Below are 19,915 nucleotides of genomic sequence, written 5' to 3' on the forward strand. Positions count from 1 at the left end.
GTATGATTTTTGACTCACCAGTGTCCACTGTCACCAATCACCACATTCCTTCATGAGAAAGAGGGGGAGACACCCTTAGTGCCTCAACCATTTCCTGACTGACAACTTAAGGAGGTGAAACACTCCTAACCGAGCTGGAGGGAGGAGGCCATGAACTCCCCAAGGCTTATTGGAAACCTGCCCTTTGGACCAGCGACTGTTTAAAGGGCGCTCAGTCCTTGTCGGGAGCTTGATGATGAAGCGGAGTGTCTTTGCTAGACTCGAACATGTTTATAAATGAAGTTTGCAGCCATGGTAAGATATATGCTAATATTATATATAAATATATATATTTGCTAAGTAGGTCAGCTTATTTTCAACAAGTGTACTTTTAACGAAATGTGAACTTGAACTCATGAGAAATTTGAACAATATTTCCCTGTTACCGGTTTGCTAACAGTGATATTAGCAGCGCTTAGCGGTGATTTTAAGTTAGATAAAACGGGTAATAGTAATAAACTTTTAATGAACTAGTGTAGTAACATAACACGGATGTTCATTGTGCATAAAACGTGTTAAACTGTTGGTCCTGCTGCTGCACAATGGGCGGTTTTATTTAGTGCATATAAAACTGTAACAGCTCCATTTCGGCAATGTTTACTTCAGTAACCGTGTAGACTAATCAGAGGAAGAGGATGTGTAGGTCTGTGTATGTGCTCATGTTTCCCGATAGCAGTTCTCTCCCTGCAGTGAGGCCATTGTTAAATATTCCTGGGAAACATGAAGGAAAGTTTACTGTGAAGGGGAAGGAGGGGCTGAGTGCTGCAGCTCAGGGTTTAGGTGTTTGCAGTTCAGCTTTCTGTGATGGGGAGGGATCTACACTTACTACACTGTTTGCTCAGCATGTGATCGACACTAAAATGAGCTTCACTGAGAAGGTCACTGATAAACGCGCTTTTTATTTCAGGACTAATGTGCTTCCACTTCCTGGAATACGAGTCAATAAAGAAGACAATATAGTGCTTAACAGCTCCAGTATCTGTGTGCTGTAAGTAAATATTTTCTGCTTTTCTTTTTTTTTAGTCCAGAAAGTGTTGGATTGAGGAAACCTTCTTCAGGAGAGAGTGTGTGAAGTTCATCCCTTCCTCTTGGGATCAGCACAGGTAATCTGGGATCTGATTGCACTGATTAGCTTTTATGATTCTGAGAAGAAACACACAGATTGTAGTATAACATTAACAGCAGCTATTTGAAATAACATTTTTCTGAGAGCAGAACTATTTGGCATGTAGCCCTTACTTCCAGGAATAGCAGCCATGTGGATGTTTTGATAACGCGTTGCTTCCTGTCTCTTTCAGATGTATTCCAGTATGCCACGTTTGCCAAAATTTGATAAGGTATCACTGATGAATTGTGTGGTGAAGATGCTGTCCTACCAAACTCTTTCTTATTTTCTTACTACATACTTCTGTATTGTTTTCTCCACCCTCATTCTTTCAGCATTTCATCATGTCCTTTTCTGCCTTTTTTCTCCTACATTTGCACTGCACCGTTATGGGGAAATGGCAGGAAATGTGTGATTTTCATGGTCTGTTAAATGATAACAACAGCCAGACATAGAAATGTGTACTCAAGGGCAAAGGGAGGTGGAGAGGAAGTGTGGGATTTAGAAAATAAATGGAAGAATCACTGAAGGCTGGTTTAAAAAGTCCAGGTGGATTTCTTTCATCTTTTAGGGCTTGTCATGCGCCTGCATATTATTATTGCTTATTAACAACCCTGCCTCTATTTTGAGGAGCTAACATGTAGTCAAGTGTCACTGATAATTTTGTTACTGTTTTTTGGCCTCTTCCCTATTATCTAATAGCAGACTATCAGAAATAGCTACTTAATTTATTTAAAATCAACAACATTATGCTAAAGTGTTGTAAAAGTATGATTGAAGTTAATCATTCTAAAAAATTACCTTGCGATGCTTCTTCCTATGCATCTATGCAATATCGTTCTGTTTGCTAGATGTTGCTGCGGCCGCCTGATAGGGGAACACTCTTGGCAAGACTCCCTTCCTCCATTGTCCCTCTGTCCTGGTCCTGGACAGGATGTGGAAGAGGAGTGGTCTATGGAGCGCCACACCAGGGCCAGTCCCACCAATGCCTATGGCACCGTAGACTTTGAAGATACTGCCACACGTGTCTGTCGAGCCAAGGTCTGTGAGTTTACCAGCTCTGTGCGTGTTTCTAGGCCAAAGGAACATTTTTTGAAAAGTAAAATGGTAAATGTACACACGCTCAAGAGAGTGCTTCAAATATAGAAGCAAATGCTTGCACTCTGTTAATAAGACCTAGATTTTGATGGTTGCGTAAAGTTTGCTTTGCTATGATGTAAGCAGGCTTGGTCGCGATGCATGAAAGCAGAGATGCTATCTAATGTAGTGACAAAACAATGGGCTCAGCAGCACCTCAGAAAAGTACAAAGAGCTTCTCAGTCGGAAAAACTTTCATGTTTTTCCAGTATGTTCGTGTTGCTGTCGACTCCAAGCCAGAAGCATTACTCCAGCTGATGTTGAGGGAATGGCAGATGGAAAGACCCAAGCTACTGCTGAGTGTCCACGGAGGCTCCGAAAATTTTAGCTTGCCACCTAAAGTCAATCAGGCCTTTAGCAAAGGGCTGATCACTGCTGCCCTCAGCACAGGGGCATGGATTTTCACCGACGGCATTAATACAGGTAAGTTTTACAATTTTTTGTGGAGCATTATTTTCTGCCTATCTCCAGTTAGTGACTGGCAGCAATCTCATTACTTACATCTGAAAAAAAAAACTACGTTGATCTGTGTTCAGTTTCTGGAAGGTTCAGTTTTGGTTAATTTTTGTTAGGTTGTTGTAAAAGTACCCCTTGGATTTTAGTGCTTTTGTTCTTATTGTGTATTTGCTGTGCATTCAGCTACTATTTGCATGCCCTCCAGGTGTGTCTAAATATGTAGGTGATGCAGTTAAATCCTTTGGAAGCCATGACCTGAGGAAGAGAAACACAGTTGGCATCACACCCTGGGGAGTGATTGACAACAACATGGACCTTATAGGCAGAGATGTCAGTACTGAAACTGTGTTTTTGCACGTTACTTAATTCCTCACCACATTTTTTTGATATATGCAGAGTACCATATCCCACTGCGCTGCTTTACTTTGTCTTTGACTGACACTGATTCAACATCGCTTCAGGTTTTCAGGCCTTACCAGCCTCTGGGAAACCCTTTGAGCAAGAGAGCCTGTCTCAATGGTTTCCACTCCCACTTCCTGTTGGTGGACGATGGAACGCTGGGCAAACATGGCTGTCAGCAAGGCCTCAGAAGGAAGCTGGAGAAGCACATACAACTACAGAAGATACATCCCCGTGGGTCCCTTTCTGTTTTTCCGCAAAAACTAACAAAAGAAACAAAATAGGAAGCACACAGATGTGACTGAAGTCTTATCATCATCTCTTCTCTTTTTTGCAGGACTGAACCAAGGAGTGCCTGTGGTGTGTGTGGTGGTGGAGGGAGGTCCTTCTGTGGTGTCTACAGTGTTGGACTATGTCAGCACTGTACCCCCTGTGCCAGTGTTTGTGTTTGAGGGATCAGGCAGGGCTGCTGACCTACTCGCCTTCTTACACAAGCAGACTGCTGTTGACAGGTACAGTACGTAGGTTGGTATAGGCCTGTAGTGGATGCATAGCAGGGTCTTTTTGAGCCAACTGGTTTAATAAGCAAGCATAATTTATACTTATGGTAAAGTGGAAGTTATAACACCTTCTTCATGAGTATTGGGGCATATTTTAAGGTGAAAAAGAGAAAAATGGGCAAAGGGAGAATCTCCCCAAAGTACTTTCCTTACAACAAGCCTCATTCACACTCCAGTAGATGGATCACAGAGTTCAGTATCTTGCTCAAGGATACTTCAGTGTGAAGGCTAGAGGAGTCAGGGATTGAACCACTGACCTTCCAATTATCAGATACCTCACACTACTGCTGAGCCGCATATGCCAACTATTTGAAAAGGCAGTTAGACCCCAGCCACATTCTTTGTTTTTTCATCATCTCAGATGAACCCAAACACACAGTTACTAATATGATCGTGTCCTGCTAACTACATTTGAGTGACGTTTATATTTTAGGAAGGGTTACCCAATAGGTGTATATAAAAACTTGATGATGATGATGCAATTAACTGATTGTAAAATGAGATAGAAAGTAGAAACTAGAAAGCTGTGTCCTCTTAGTGCAAAAAAGCAAAAGGCCGCTCTGCTAAGCTCATAAATTAGTTTGTTAGATTCTTATTTTGACTTATTTAACATTTACCAAAAACACAGGACTACAAATATTAAATTGTTTCAAATGTACATTATCCTTCCATCCATGTACTTAGCCTTTTGTCCAATGCAGTCTCAAGGGGAGCGGAAGCCTAGCTATCATAGGGCGAGAGGTGGGGTACACCCTGGACAGGTCGCCAGTCTGATGCAGGACTAACATAGAGGAACAGACAACCATTTGCACTCATATTCACACCTGTTGGCAATTTAGAATCACCAATTAACACAACTCCACTAATTGCATGTCTTTAGCCTATGGGAGGAAGCCGGAGGACCTGCGCAAACACGGTGAGAACATGACTCCACCTTCTGCGACCTTCTCAGGACCTTCTTGTTGTGAAGCAAAAGCGCTAACTATTGTGCTCCCCAGGGGTACGCGTTGAACAGCATATTGCAGGGCTAGCACAGAGAGACAGACAACAATTTGGGATCACATTCACACCTACTGCCAATTTAGATGGATGGCCTAACAAGCTTTGGACTGTAGGAGGAAGCCAGAGCACCATACAGGGAGAACATGCAATTCCACACGGAAAGGGCCGAGCCGGCCCAAATGTACACTGATTGTGTTTTTATGTTTGTTTGTTTGTTTTCAGACCGTTGGAAGCTGACATTAAAGAGAACTTCCTCACCACGATTGGAGATGTGTTTGGAATGGAGAGGACTGAAGCCACTGACCTCTATGCTCTCCTGCTGCAGTGTATGGATCATAGACAGTCTGTGAGTAAAGCAGCCTCTGGGGCATGTGTGTGTTGTGACTGAGGACATTGACTACTAAATCAGTGTTTCTTTGAACAACAGATAACCATCTTTGACTCTGAGTCAGATGACCAGATGGCACCAGATGCTGCCATTTTGACCGCTACTCTCAAGGGTACTTGTTTCCTAATTAATTATCAAACATTTTCTCTCAAGTGACTTTGATTCAGTAACGTGGGACTGGAGCGTTTCTCTTAGTAAGTCAGAAAATCTGAGTTATGTTATATGTTTTGTTGCTCTGAATCAAAAACAGGCACAAAGGCCAGTCCGTCAGAGCAGCTGAGTATGACTCTGGCGTGGGACAGGGCTGACATTGCACAGAAAGACGTCCTTGTATATGGACAGCATTGGCAGGTGAGAAAGTCAAAAACAAAGGGAATCATTAATGCAAAACTGTAGTGCAATTGTTTTCCATTAAAGCAAAAAAAGGAGATATGTAAATTATTTTTTACTTGTGTAGGTGGGCTCCTTGGAGCAAGCCATGCTGGATGCTCTGGTGATGGACCGTGTCAGTTTTGTCAAAATGCTGATTGATAACGGCATGACTATGAGCCGCTTCCTCACAGTCGATCGCCTTGAAGAGCTCTACAACATGGTTACTATAATATGTTAATATATCTGCTTTAAATATTTAAGACATTTCTTTTTTCTTATTTGTTATTCATCATTTTATTAATCAAGGAGAACAGTACAATTAATTCTGTGAAATATATTTTTCAAAAAATAACATTTAGTCACTGGAGTACTTTTGATTATCTTGGGGTATTTCCTCTTGCGTTTGGCTTTCACTTTGCTGTGCAAACATACAAAATCCCTTTATGTTTGTTTCTCTTGAGTTTCTCTCACAATTCCCAAAGCTGCTTTGATCCAAATCACAGTCACTGTAAGTGTTTTTGCACCAGGATCTCTTGTGTTTTGTGGTCAGTTGCATCCAAAATATTTTCCCAGTAGTTGGTTTAGGATGTTTCTAAAATCACAGAACTCTTTGCCATACATTCACCCTCAGCTTTCTCTATGTTGTCTTTATATTTGTGTATAAAAGCCTTTTCACTTATTCATAACGCTGGAACAAGCAGTTCCTTAAAGAAACAATTTGAGCTGTGGAGCTGTGACTGCATGTGCATTATGCAGCCGTTAACTAGTAAATTTGGTTTGCTTTGATTTTGCGCTTTGTATTTTCTCTTAACTGTCATTTTCTTTTTTATATAATTATACAAAATCCTCCCTGCAGGCACAAGGGCCAACAGCCCGCTTCTTGCACCACCTCGTTGAAGATGCAAAACAGGTGAGTTTTGATACTGAGAGTAGCTGTGGGTGCACATCTAGCTTCCCTTTCCCTCCCGAAAAAGGCATTGTCAGCATATGTTGCTCCAAGACCTGTTCAGCATTAAAGAGACCTTTACAGATGTGCAACTTTCCCATGTGCACTTATGTTCCTCCATAGCATTGCAAATGCCAGCTTTGGAACTGTGCACTGACCTGGGTGGTCCCTCACCTTTTCTGTGTTATAAATACTGATTACTGTAGCAGCCACATTTACATGTGCACAGTATATGTTTATTTATCGTGTTTGTATATGTTTGTGGGGAGACTTCCCTTCCTGCAGGTTATCGTCTTTCGATCATTGACATGGGCTTGGTGATAGAATATCTCATAGGAGGAGCATACCGCAGCACCTACACACGCAAACAATTCAGAGCTGCGTACAGCCGATTGCACGAAAAAGTGAGGATTGATTGTATTCTTTTTCTTTGCCCGCTGCACCCTGATAAAAGCCATTTAAAAATCCTTTGGTTTAATGACTTTTACAGTTTTCATACAAATGCCTGTTTTGATGCCTGTAGAATGGTAGACGAGACAGTTCAGCCACCTTTTCTAAACTCAGACATGGACTGATGCCAAGCTCTACGAGGAACAGGAGCCTCCAGGACCTGCATTTCTTTAGGACCGCCCAGCCTTACAAACGCAAGGTTGGTTTAGAGTTATTTTTTTAAGATTTAGATTAACAGTTCCTAATTTTTCTAGGAACTGAAAATGTGAGATTTTTTATGACAAAAAATCTCACATTCCCATCTATTGTTTTTTCATTTCCTTGTCCCTTATTTTTTTCATACATCTAACTTTTTCTTCTAGGAGCAAGATGTGTCACCCAGTACCAGTGGGGAGGTGTCTAGTCCAGGCCTTGATGATGCTCCACTGCTGGTTCCTTTCAACTTCAACGACTTGTTTGTGTGGGCAGTCCTTCAGCAAAGGCAGCAAATGGCACTGTTCCTGTGGCAACATGGAGAAGAAGCGCTGGCACGTGCAACGGTGGCCTGCAAGCTTTACCGCTCCATGGCCTTTGAAGCACGTCAAAGCAGCCTGGATGATAACATTATAGAGCGATTCAAGACGTATTCACTGTGAGTGTCATTGAATTGTATGACTTATTTAACATTTTTAAACAAGCAGTGATCCATTGCTTATTAACAGCAGTGATACACTCTGAAAAAGTGGCACATAATGGAATACCTTTTGAATTTCCATCTAAGCTCTAGTTTTCTCTCTTCTACTGAAATATGTGATGTCATCGTGTCAAGAGTTAAGTAGCTCTCTAAGCCTGTGTTGTGAGTCTAGCAAGGGATTTAAAATGTCTCCAACTTAGTTGAAATAAATCACTCGGGTATAAGACAGTGGCACCAATTCTAAATGAATGCTAATTTATCCAGGACTGACTGCCCAAGCAAATTCAAGGGTATACTGCATGATGCAAAAATAAATCTCCAACAACTCAAAATGTCATCACAGTGCCTGCAGGTAACTCTGGTGTCAAAGTGCCTGCGTCTACAGTCGGATAGAGATTGACATATTTGACCTGCATTTAAGGTGCTGTCTAAGAAGAACATTAGGCAGAACTACAGTTTCCCAGTGAACACAGAGACAGAAACAACACGTTTGACATAATGTGCTCTGGACATACAAATCAAAGATGGAGTTATTTTTAGGACAAGAATTTCTCGCGGTCTTTGAAGCGTGGTGGAAAGGTTACGCTTTGGGGACTGCCTCGGTCTCACAGCAACTGGGCAGCTTGCAGTCATTGATTCAGCTATGAAGGATATATTAAGGATAAGGTGTGTCTGAAACTTTAGTTTAATTTGAAGCTGACCTTGAATGGAACGGCCTAGGCAATATCCAGACTGGAGTCTCATTGAAATGTTCTTGGAAGATTTGAAATGCAAGAAACCTCCAAACCTTTTATAGCTGTGAAGCACCGTTACCATGCAAGATAATTCTTTCCCCTCAGGACTTCATATGTTACTTTGTATATGTGAAGATATGGGTACAATACACACAAACACATGAAGTATGTACTCCTGTGTTGTGGATTTTGTTTGTGTTATTGGTGGAGTTTTTTGTTGTTGTTCTTGCATATTTTTATAATTATCACAGACTTGACATGCACATATCTCTTCTGTCTTTGTGTGTCAGTGAGTTTGGTAAGCTGGCGGTGGATGTGTTAGATTGCGCGTTTCGTCAGAACGAGCAGATGGCCATGAAGCTGTTGACTTATGAGATGGAGGCATGGAGCCACTTCACCTGTCTGCAGATGGCTGTCTCCTCATGTCACAGACCATTCGTCTCACACTCCTGCACCCAGACTCTCCTCACTGATCTCTGGACTGGTCCACTTAACATGAGAAAAAACTCATTCTTGAAGGTAAACTTTGCAGATAAACCAGATAAAAATCATATTTCAGTGTCATTTAATTGCATCACTGCAAAAATAAAAATAAAAATAGGAAGTGGGTTTAGCATTCCAGGTGAATGCTAAGAGACCAACAGTGATTTATTATTTTTTTAATAAAAAAATTAAACTTGTATTTAATATAATCAGATTTGATTTCTTGATGTTTCTTGAAAGCTGTACAGGGTAGGGGTGGGCGATATAGCTTCAAAATTATACAAAAATATTTCAGCAGAATTATAGAAAAAAAAATAGTGAATAGGTCTTATCAACAATTGCAGCTCACAGGATGCAGCATTTTTAGTCCATGAAGGGCATGTTCCATCTTTCTTTTCCTATTACCTGCTATCATTGATGACTGACTAGCTAATTCAAAGGTTGAATCTCTTGCTACAAGCTGGTAGCAGCAGCAGTATTATAATATAATAGTGCTGACACAGCATTGTATATAATGACACAGCATAAGTCAAATGTAAGCACAAAACTATCCGAAATTAAGTAGTGCTTATAACACAAAAGCTTAACACTTAAGTTTAACAAAAAAGTAACTTAACCTGGTAACTTGACAGGAGCCTGCACAGTATTGTCAGTAAGTAAGTAAGATTCCACAAAAACAATTAAATGTGACTGTCTCTGCAAAAGCTTGCCATTATTTCTAATATATTTATTGCAATGTTTCAGTCCTGTTGACCTTCATCATGTCCCAGATTCTAATTTGCAATTCAGTTAGACAGGAAGTCAGGATGGCCGAGCGGTCTAAGGCGCTGCGTTCAGGTCGCAGTCTCCCCTAGAGGCGTGGGTTCGAATCCCACTTCTGACATTGTCTGTTTGCCTAATTTCCTTAGGGATTGTTAAAGTATTCTGAATTAAACATATTAGCAATAAGTGAGGTAGGGTGCTGGAGTTACATTTAACTGTTGTCGTTGAATTTTTCTTCTGACACACTTGTTGCACATTCAGGTGATTCTGGAGATTTTGAATTAGCAGTTTGTCACATAATGAAGTTCTGCCTGGGATTTGATATCTAGGGTCGAACTTAAAGCCATGTTTTTCCACCACATAACCACATCGGTAATTTTCATTCATTGTTACATCTTCCTGTCATGTAGAGTGTAGCTAGGGAGCGCTCCAGCCATGATTTGCTGTTTTCTTTTGGTTCACACATCACCAGCTGCTTTCATCACCCCCATTAAAGCCTGGTTGTGCTAAATGATTGTGTTTTTACCTCAAGTGTTGTTTTATTTTTTTCATATTTTGCAAAGCAGTATGTTTTGTTGGAGGTTGTTAAAGTAGCCAGACACGCTCTCCCTTTTTTCTCAGATCATTTTGAGCCTTCTTCTGCCTCCTGCCATCCTACTTCTGGAGTTTAAAAGCAAAGCTGAAATGTGTCACGTACCACAGACACACGAGGCAATGCTGTTTGGACTCGACTCAGTCAAGCCAGCACCAGGCACCAAGGGCTCTGATCACACGGTACAGTAGGAGTGCAGTACTTTCAAATTTCAACTGGCTAATATCTTACACTATTCCATAGTATTTCACCTCACTTGTATGGTTGTCTTTTTTTCTTTCTTTTTTTTCATTTACTCTACCCATGCAGGGTAGTCGTGATGCAGAGCAAGGACTCTCTTTCCAAGACAAACGTGTTGGTCCTGTGTCAGAAACCATGTCCTCTATAACTGTGCGCTGTGTTTCCTGGATCACAACACTCTATGATTTCTACACAGCTCCTGTTGTCAAGTTTTGGTTTCACACGGTAGGTTTTTTATGTTAGTTAACACACGATAAAACATTTCTCTTTCTCAAAGTGCATCATGCAAATGATTATTATACATTGTTCTCATCCTTCTCTCTGAATGTCTTTTCTCTGATTCAACTGTAGATGTCCTACTTGGCCTTTCTGATGTTATTCTCCTATGTTGTCCTGGTGAAGATGGAGGATCAACCCAGTGTTCAGGAGTGGCTGGTTATAGCATACATCTTGTCAACTGCAGCAGAGAAAACCAGAGAGGTCAGAGGTTCAGTTCTTAGCAGAATATATTAAAAAGTGTTACAGGAGAACATAAAATCACAAGTCAGTAGTAATGTAAATTTCTATCTTTTGTAATTAGATATTAATGTCTGAGGCAACAAAACTGAGCCAGAAGCTGAAGATTTGGTTCTCAGAATACTGGAACATATCAGATTTCATCGCCATCCTGCTTTTCGTGGCTGGACTAGCAATGCGTTGGCACTCTGATCCCTACCGGACAGCAGGACGCCTCACATACTGCCTGGACATCATCTTCTGGTTTATCAGGGTGATGGATCTGCTGGCCGTTAACCAGCATGCTGGCCCCTACCTCACCATGATCACTAAGATGGTGGGTACAGACTGCACAGCACTCACTGGAAACATAAAAAGTTGAGAAGTGTGTGTGTGTTTTTTATTTTTTTATTTTTTAGTAACCTCTCACTCTCTCTGTGCCCAGACCAGAAACATGTTTTACATTGTGGTGATGATGGCAATAGTGCTGCTGACCTACGGAGTATCCAGGAAGGCTGTCCTGTCACCAGACGAGGAGCCATCATGGAGCCTGGCTCGAGACATAGTCTTCCAGCCCTACTGGATGATCTATGGAGAGGTCTATGCATCAGAGATAGACCGTTAGTGGCCCAATAACACTAGATACTTATTAACCAAAGGTTTTTTTTAAAGCAGTAGAATTTAACCTTTATGATTTTTGCATTGCCCTGAGTTCTTGGAAATACTGACTCGAAGATTGCTGCAAGGCTAATTTGTCACTTATCCTATTCCACTTGAATTAAGGTCATTCAAACAGTCTTACCTCACAAGGTGAGCTTTGCTTGACTCACCTTTGTATTGCAGTGCTTGTTATTGACTGCAGCTGAAAGGAGTTCTTTGTTTCAGAATTTAGACAACTTCACTTATTACAGGGGCTGATTCTTCGTGCATAAAAAATATGCTGCAAATAACAAAATCACTTAAAATGTAATTGGTATAAATGATTAAGGGAGTTACAGTACATGTAGGTCCTTTTGCTGCTTTTAGTTGAAGGTGTAACTTGGATTGTTCAAAAAATAATCTTTGAATGCTTCCAAAGAGCTATGTCTGTGTCTTCCATAAGAAGAGCAGTAAACAAATCAGTGCAAGGTCTCTCACACTTTACCCTGTAAACAGTGCCAATTCTCTTACTTAAAGATTTTTTTTTAATGTACTCTGCTCCAGTGTGGATTTAGGCGGTCTCGGTCTCAGACCGACTGAGTGATGTTAAAATCTGAGCTCTGTGTCGGCCATACCATATGTTGCAAGACTCTGTGCCCTTTTCTTGTCCCTGTAGAGTTTTCTATGAATCTGGTTCTAATTTAGCATTCATGATGCAGAAGGAGATTCATACCAAGTCTCTGATAGTTTTTGTATGATTAATAAGAATTAAAAAAACCCAAAAAACTATTTCACTGTGTGTAAGATCTGCGTATTTTTGTGTGTCAACAGCATGTGAGGAAGATGATTCATGTCCTCCTGCATCCTTTGTTGCACCATTTCTTCAGGCTGTGTATATGTTTGTCCAGTATATCATCATGGTCAACATCCTCATCGCATTTTTCAAGTAAGCATATTGAAAAATCTTAGTTTATTGTAATTGTTTGAGGGGCTACCCTTCAATAAACCAAACTCTTGTTAACAGCAACGTCTACTTTGACATGGCATCAACATCCAACAAGCTGTGGAAGTACAACCGGTACCGCTACATAATGACCTATCAAGTGAGACCGTGGCTGCCACCGCCCCTAAACCTCCTCAGTCACATGGACCTGGGTTTGAGAGCTGTTTACAAGAAATTTAGTGGTGACGCTGAGCGGGAAGAGAGAGCCTCTGGACTTAGTAAGTACCACAGCATGTTTTCTGTAAAGGAAGAAAATGGTGATAGTTTAGCAGCTATCTCTACACTTGTCACTTCTTCCGTCTCACTCATTTTTACTAGAGCTCTATCTGGGCCATGAGGATCGCAAGAAGCTGCATGAGTTTGAGGAGAAATGTGTGCAGGCCTATTTTCATGAGAAGAGCGAATGCCCGCTCAGCAGTCAAAAGAACAGGATCAAAGTCACAGCTGAGAGGTAGGACTGCAAACAAGGGCTTCTCATTTCTTTTGTTTTGTCCAATTATTTAAGATGAGCTACCAGCGCTTGTGTGTTTCTGCTGGATCTGTGTCTCGCTCTCCAACCTGCCATATCACTATGGCTGGAAACTTTGTAGCCTTGTAAATTTGTCTTGTTTGGGAGCATGCACAGGATCATTGCTTTGATGTAGAGTTCCTTTTGTGTCCGATGCAAGAGCCAATAGATTATTCCTTCTATAACACGAACAATCGCTCTGTCTGTCATCACATTGTTAAGTTTAATATTGATAAGTTTGATAAGTATAATAAATAATGAGGTATTCATACTGTGCCAAGATGAAAGCAGTTAACTCATGTAACTAGATTTAAATGAAGTATTAGAGGCGCATTAAGATAAAAATGTTATTGTTCATTTTCACAATAAAGCCAAAATTTTGAGATTAAACTTATTTTTATTTTCAGAATAAAGTTACAATGTGGAGATTAAAGTTGTCATTTTAAGTCAAACAACTGCGATGACTGCTGCACCCATTGCAAACATTGCAAATTGCCTTGTGTAGAAGAGTTACTGAAACACCTTGATCAGTTTTCATATCATGTCTTGTAATACAACATAAACCCTCTTTACTGCACAAGGGTGTAACCATTGATTTTCTTGCATCTGTCATTGCCAGCTATTTCATTTTTGCATAAATCGGGGCTTAAATTCTGGTTTTTCCTTCTGACCAGATGCAGCTTTCTGCGTTAAAACTGTATTTCTGTGCTTATCACCACACCGTGTTTATGTATTTAAAAATAAATAATTTCCTTGTAACTAAAACCAACTCTGAAGTAGGATTTCACTAACTCATCTACACAAGACATTATGTAGAGGGTCTAGCAACCGTGGCAGTTGTTTGACTTGAAACGATAACTTTAATCTCCATGTTTCAAAGTACTTTTTAAATGTGCCTCCAATGCTTCTTCTTACAAACAAGTAAGTAGGTAGATTCTTAAATGTTTATTTACTTTGTCTCACATACCAGCTTATATATAGCTTGTGCTTATATTGTGATCCTACTAACACAGGCTTCCCTTGCCTTTTGTGGTGTGAATTTACAGTTGAACATGTGGTTGTGTTTAGTGTACAAAAAGCATTTAATGTCAGTAAATAAATCGTAAAAACGTCATTCACCATTTTTGCTCATGTTTGTTCCATCAGAACAGAAGAGATGTGCATGATGGTGGGGGAGGTTTCAGAGAAGGTCAACTTCATTCAGGATAACCTGTCAGAGTTAGACTCTCAGCTCGGTCATCTCCAGGACCTCTCTGCTCTGGCTGTGGACACCCTCACTCTTCTTTCTGCATCCAACAACCTACATCAGGAGGAGACACGCCTGGCTCAGTGTCGACTCATTACAGCATCCCAGCACGCCATCCCTCACAGCTGGACCCTTCCACACAGAAGTGGAGCAGACTGTGATGCTGCTAATATACAGCGATTAGTGGCCAAGCCGTATAAAAGTACCCCGCCTTCATTGCTAAAGGGCTACACTTTGGCAGGGAATAGACGGGAATCACAGGAGTGCCATGTAGGAGTTAGGGGAAGCAGGGGAGGAAGATATGGACACACAGAAGAACCAGAAGAAAGGGCAACAGAGGTGCTTACTGTTGTCTTCTAGTAATGTTGTTTCATAAGAAGGAAAGAGAATGCACTACTCCCTCACACTTAATTGGAAATACAATGTTTTGATCCTTAAACGTTTGTCATGTTAGACTCTTTGAAAGAAGAGGTAGTTGTTGCAAACCTGAACGTGGCCTTTAGGGGGAGACAAGCTAAAAGAGATCCATAAAGTATCCATAAAGTCCTTATTTTAATGTGATGTATTCTATTCACAGCTTTATAACATTAAAACTAAATAGCCACTGACTTAAAGAATTTAAAATAATTTGTTAATCACTTATTTTTTTCCCATAGGATCATCCATGTGAGAATCAGCAGGGAGCTTCTGGGCCAGGGTCTTGTGCGTCCCTCTCCCACTTTAATAGTGGAGGAATTTCTTCGGTTGGTGTCAGAGATCAGACACCCTGTGAGTCCTGTGAACCATCCCAGTGTGGGTCTCCTCTTTCTCCCAGAGGCTTGGAGTCACTCCATTTCAAATTCTGGACTTGTGAGCCATATTTGTTTACCAGTCAGGAAGAAACATCCATGGAAGAAGAGGATGAAGTAGAGGAAGAAGAAGAAGAGAAAGAGGGTGAAAAGACACAGGAAGAACGGCCTAACATAGACGTGCACCGAGCCTCCAGCAGTGCTTTTCTGTTCGACCCACAAGACATCTCAGAGGGTTTGACAAATCCTGCCTTTTCTTGTGATGATAGTCAGCCAACTTCTCGGTCCAGAAATTCCAACCAGTGGAGAAAACCCATAAAATCCCCAAGGTGGGCATGTTTGTTGAGGGACCGTCCGTATGGCTACTGCAGATCTTTGTCATCCAGCATGGAGAATATGACTTTCGCTGGAGCACCCCTCAGCCCAACCAGGGGATCCTTTCCTTCTCTCAATGAATCAATGAACAATGAGAGTTTGCTTGGTAGGAGGGGTTTAAAGAACAATACATCACTAAGATGCAGCAGGAGCCAAGGTATGATAACGCATGGGTTTGAAAATCAAGTTAATCTTTGGACGCTGATGGTTTAAAGCAATGAGTTTGCATGAAGAGCTTTGTGATATGTAGCACATGCAAATCTTAACAATTTTGCAAGTCAGAACTAACAATGTCATAAAAGAACTTTAAGGTTTATTCAGGTCATAAGCAGTCATTTTCTCTGTATCTTGTCCCTGTTGAAAATGATCAAAAGGAAATTTTGAAAATCTGTGTGTACCTTGTCTATTTTTTTTTATCATGCATTTACACACAATAACAGATAATGTACGTCTGTGTTTCTGCAGAGTGGTCCAAATCATCTGACTTTACTCAGGTCTTGGACAGCAAAGGCAAAAACAAAAAGACCGTGAAGATACGAGAGAGCAATCTAGATTTGGTAATATAAAAAAAGTTGTGCTCCTCATAGCAGAGGATCAGTCAGGTGCAAAACATGGCACAAAGTCATAAAACTAAATCCCTGCTATCTGTGTGAATGGGTTTTTCATTTTCGTTTGGTGATTCTTTACAGAGAAGCTTTTCCATCTCTTTATTTGTTTTGGAAAATAGGGAGCCATGCATTCCCAGTTGTCTGATGTCAGCTGGGGAAGGCGCCGGAGGTTGATAGGAGAACCCACAAGTCGGTCGGCTTCAACCAGCCTCAGTCAGCTCAGTAAGACCTGCATTTAGATAGAGTACATGTTGTATTTGTACACAGAGCTTTCAGAGAGCATCTGCTAGTATGCATCACTCTGCTTCCTCTGTATGTATGTACAGTAGAACAAGAAGAACGACAAGGGTTGTTTTTTCATATTAAAAGAAACAAAGTTTGATATGTATATGTGCGATGTTTAAATTATCAACCACTTGAAGTTTCTCATGTTTTACTTAAAAACTGTTAATATCAATATTTTTTCAGATTTTGAACAACTGGATTTGCTGCAGAAACAGGTCTTTTCGCATCAGGTAAAGATGTGGTAAAGTGTGGTAACAATATTTTGTTATTTGTGGTAACATTAGCGATAGTAATGCTAAAATAATTATGTTCTTGCTTTGATTACTGGTAGGATGTATGGAGCCCCACGCACTCAGCTTGGAACAGCTGGGCCAGGTCCATGAGCCGCAGGTCTTCGTAAGTCTCCTTTCTTTTTTAGCCTTCCAGATTTACCCTGAATTTATCCAAGCTTTTTACTTAAACATAACAATGTTTTCTTGATGCCTGTTGCAGAATACAGAGTGCCATTTCAGCTGAAGGTATTTCTGGACGTGCAGCTTGAATACATTTTCTGTAACGTGTGGTCATGTAGTGTCTGTTATAGTGAGATGTGTTTGTTTTGTTTTTTAATGCCCTGTAATCTTACCTGCTGCAGCCAAGAACTCCTCATTCCAGTCCACTGACAGTTTGTATCCACACTACTCAGGTATTTACACGATCTGCAGAAAATTATCTAAATTAAATAATAGATCCTGAAAGGATCATGTATTGTGCATCTATTGTTTTAGTGATTTCTTCAGTGATTATACTCATACATTAGCTCATCTGTAGTTTTGCCTGTATCGTGCCTGTGTGTTAACAGCCGTGGAGAGAAACAATTTGATGAGACTGGCTCAGACCATCCCTTTCACTCCTGTCTCAATCATGGGTAACTTGCTTGTTTGATTTAGGATTTATTTCTTTTTCATTACTGTTGTTTTACCCCCAAAATCCATTTCTGTGCACTTAATCAAGTTTTTGAACATTCTCTGTAGGAGGTGAAGAGGTGAGCATTTACTCTCTGGAGGAAGTAGCCTCTGATGCTGACCCTGAATCCAGCTCAGTCTCTTCCTGGTCATCACGAGGCCTGTCTGCTATCCTGCAGCCCCTCTTGAGCGAAGAAGGCTCTTTGGATGGGGGCCTCCGGCAGGGCCGCCGAGTTCTCTGTACATGGGCAGAACAGGATGTGCTCAGACCCGGTCTGGTATACGTGGTGAAAGGTTTCAGACCAGAGGTGGTTCGTGTCTGTAAGAAGTACTTCCATGGTAGCACAGCACTGCAGCTTTGTTTAAGGGTAAATCTTTAAAGTAATCAAGGATTCGTCTACATTTGCTGGTTAGCAAATCTTTTACTTTTCACAGTTTTGAATTGAGTTTCAAGTACTTCTAACACTATGATCAATTTCTGTTTGCGAAGGAGATACAGCAGCAGAGAGCAGCCCAGAAGATGATGCAAGTGTTTAACCAAGTCAAACCTGATGATTTGCACCACTCACCAAGGTCACTATTTTATCTTTCCTATGTGTGTGTGTTAGGTGTGTCCGTGCATTTAATAACTGTCCCTTCTATCCACCAGATTTCTTGACGTGTCACTGGTCCTCTGGCATTCTAATGGTCAGTGGCTGACGATTGAAAGGAACATGTCTGGTGACTTCATGAAATACAACAACAACACGGGAGAAGAGATCACCCCCTGCTGTTCACTGGAAGAAATGCTTCTAGCCTTTTCCCACTGGACCTACGAGTACTCGCGCAGAGAGCTGCTGGTGCTCGACATACAAGGCAGATACTTTTACTTTACTTTGCATGTTTGTAGTCGCACACGTGAGATGTTGAGTCTTTTTTTTAAAAATCTGTTCCTTTATTCCTTTTGACAGGGGTGGGAGAGGAGCTGACTGATCCGACAGTCATTATGGCAGAGGACCAGAGGTGCACTAACCATTTTTACTATGCGTATAAGTGATATTTATATTCTCTGATTTTAGAAATTCACATTTTATCCCATATGTACTGATGAAAGTCTGCACTCTGACTGACTCTGTTGCAGTGTTAGCAGGGGTGAGATGCTTTTTGGACCTGATAATCTTGGAGATGCTGGCATCAATGGTTTCCTGCAGAAACACTCTTGCAGCGCCTGGTGCCACAGACTAGGTCTAAAAGGTCAGAAACATACAAAACCTTGTCTAGTGTTTTTTTCTGATCCAGTGTGTGACATGTGGATTATCATTTCATTGTATGTACCTGTTTTTGCACATGTGTGCATACATGCCTTTGTATGTCACCTCGGTGTCATCACTCAGGAGGCCAGCTTGGCTCAGAGAGAAATCCCCAGCAACTTCAAATAAAGACGGCACACACGAACAGCCAGCTAATTAAGCTGCGAGTGTTCGTTTATTTCTATAACAACAGTAGTGTTTGAGGCATGGGGGAGGGCCCTTCTTTGTGCTGAGCGGCCTTTGATTACGTATTAATCATGTCTTTGTGCTGGCGATGTGCTGCTGAGACATTAGCTTTGATTAGCTATTAATTAACGTCTCTGGGTAGACATGATACCGGCATCTAGAGGATAACTGCGCGGAAAGAAACTGTGCTCACAAACAAACAAGCCCAGCAAACAAACACGCAAACACTCAGACACAGTTGTTTTGATATTTCAAAGGTACGTTGTGTTTCCTCTTCCTCTTCTTGTGTCCTCTCCAAGATTTCACCAACAAATCAAACCAAATTATTTATGCTGGATGCGTGGATTTCCTCCCAGGCCTGTCAGTATTCTCTTTCTTGTGGTAATGACTGTGTTATTGGAGCGACATGTCGCTAACTGATGTTTCTGTTGTTCAGATTTAAGAAACCATCCGGACAGCTGCGAGAACAGCACTGATGCGGAGCCAACGTCGGGGACAGAAGAGCAAGAAGACGACGAAACCAGGAAGTGACCTTTGACTCAGGAAGTAGGGAAAAGAAAGCATGGGAACTTTTATAGGTGTCTTCCATAAACACAAGTTCTGCCTCTTCACAAAGATCCTTGATAATACCAAAGATTTTGCACTAAGGATGTTTATAGATTTTCTGGGTTAATGAAGGAAAAGCGGTAATCAGAAAACTTTATATAAAAAGATAAAAATATAACTTGTTATTTAACTGTATGTGATAATTCGTGATAGAAAAAACCGTAAAAAAAATGCAGTTTTTGTACTATTTTTAGTTCAGTATATAACTAATAGCTGTATTTTCTCAGGAGACATTATGGATTAATCTGATATATAATATTATGATTTGTATGTGAGTTAGAAAAATGAAGCAGAATCTCACCCATAAAATTTCTTTTTATTTTTTTTCTTCCCACAACAAAATGTCTACAAAAGCGATAAAATATAGAATTTAACAAAAAAAAATCACTTCAGACCTTCACATTGTATATACATCTCAAAGGAGAACTCACTAAGGCCCCTGCATGGCTCTGAACTTCGACCCAGTCTGATCCATCGTTTATGGGCGTGACTCACTTTATTGCAGATGAATGCTTTTACACACACACGGTCACTCTTTCGTTCTCGTCTGAAAATGAAGCGTTGGACAGTAGAGCTCGTGGATTTATGGCAGAGTCAGAGTTCAG

The 19,915-nt window shown here is 40.9% G+C and overlaps 1 protein-coding gene and 1 non-coding gene across 3 annotated transcripts; both read left to right on the forward strand.

The window, feature by feature from the left end:
- The first annotated feature begins 146 nt into the window (after positions 1–146).
- Positions 147–19,470, forward strand: trpm6 (transient receptor potential cation channel, subfamily M, member 6). 2 transcript variants are annotated; one of them, XM_063489549.1, is made up of 40 exons: positions 147–294; positions 1,063–1,142; positions 1,338–1,376; positions 1,996–2,185; positions 2,491–2,704; positions 2,943–3,067; positions 3,199–3,370; positions 3,474–3,648; positions 4,921–5,044; positions 5,126–5,198; positions 5,337–5,437; positions 5,544–5,678; positions 6,315–6,368; positions 6,674–6,808; positions 6,928–7,053; positions 7,217–7,485; positions 8,552–8,780; positions 10,128–10,280; positions 10,408–10,563; positions 10,690–10,818; positions 10,919–11,170; positions 11,279–11,453; positions 12,304–12,418; positions 12,497–12,693; positions 12,794–12,926; positions 14,130–14,568; positions 14,886–15,549; positions 15,858–15,949; positions 16,120–16,222; positions 16,469–16,515; positions 16,617–16,681; positions 16,778–16,803; positions 16,920–16,970; positions 17,127–17,192; positions 17,299–17,597; positions 17,720–17,802; positions 17,879–18,084; positions 18,180–18,231; positions 18,350–18,462; positions 19,141–19,470. In XM_063489549.1, the coding sequence occupies exons 1-40, from the start codon at positions 277–279 to the stop codon at positions 19,233–19,235; spliced, it is 5,970 nt and encodes a 1,989-aa protein (XP_063345619.1). In that variant the 5' UTR covers positions 147–276; the 3' UTR covers positions 19,236–19,470. The 2 variants fall into 2 exon arrangements, with proteins under 2 accessions (XP_063345619.1, XP_063345620.1); XM_063489550.1 differs by lacking the exons at positions 12,794–12,926; positions 14,130–14,568; positions 14,886–15,549; ... (11 more) ...; positions 18,350–18,462; positions 19,141–19,470 and having other exon boundaries at positions 11,279–11,431; positions 12,497–12,673.
- trnal-cag (transfer RNA leucine (anticodon CAG)) lies at positions 9,545–9,627 on the forward strand. Its single transcript has one exon. It is a non-coding gene; the product is annotated as a tRNA-Leu (tRNA).
- Positions 19,471–19,915: the final 445 nt, after the last annotated feature.

The sequence above is a fragment of the Pelmatolapia mariae genome, linkage group LG12 (assembly GCF_036321145.2).
Source record: "Pelmatolapia mariae isolate MD_Pm_ZW linkage group LG12, Pm_UMD_F_2, whole genome shotgun sequence".
NCBI classification, from domain to species: Eukaryota; Metazoa; Chordata; class Actinopteri; order Cichliformes; family Cichlidae; genus Pelmatolapia; species Pelmatolapia mariae.

What these genes read in the sequence shown, in the direction of transcription:
- trpm6 (XM_063489549.1), top strand. An exon ending in AAGATGCAGCAGGAGCCAAG is followed by an intron (nt 15,550 to 15,857) that starts GTATGATAACGC and finishes GTGTTTCTGCAG; the next exon opens with AGTGGTCCAAATCATCTGAC. An exon ending in ATTATGGCAGAGGACCAGAG is followed by an intron (nt 18,232 to 18,349) that starts GTGCACTAACCA and finishes ACTCTGTTGCAG; the next exon opens with TGTTAGCAGGGGTGAGATGC.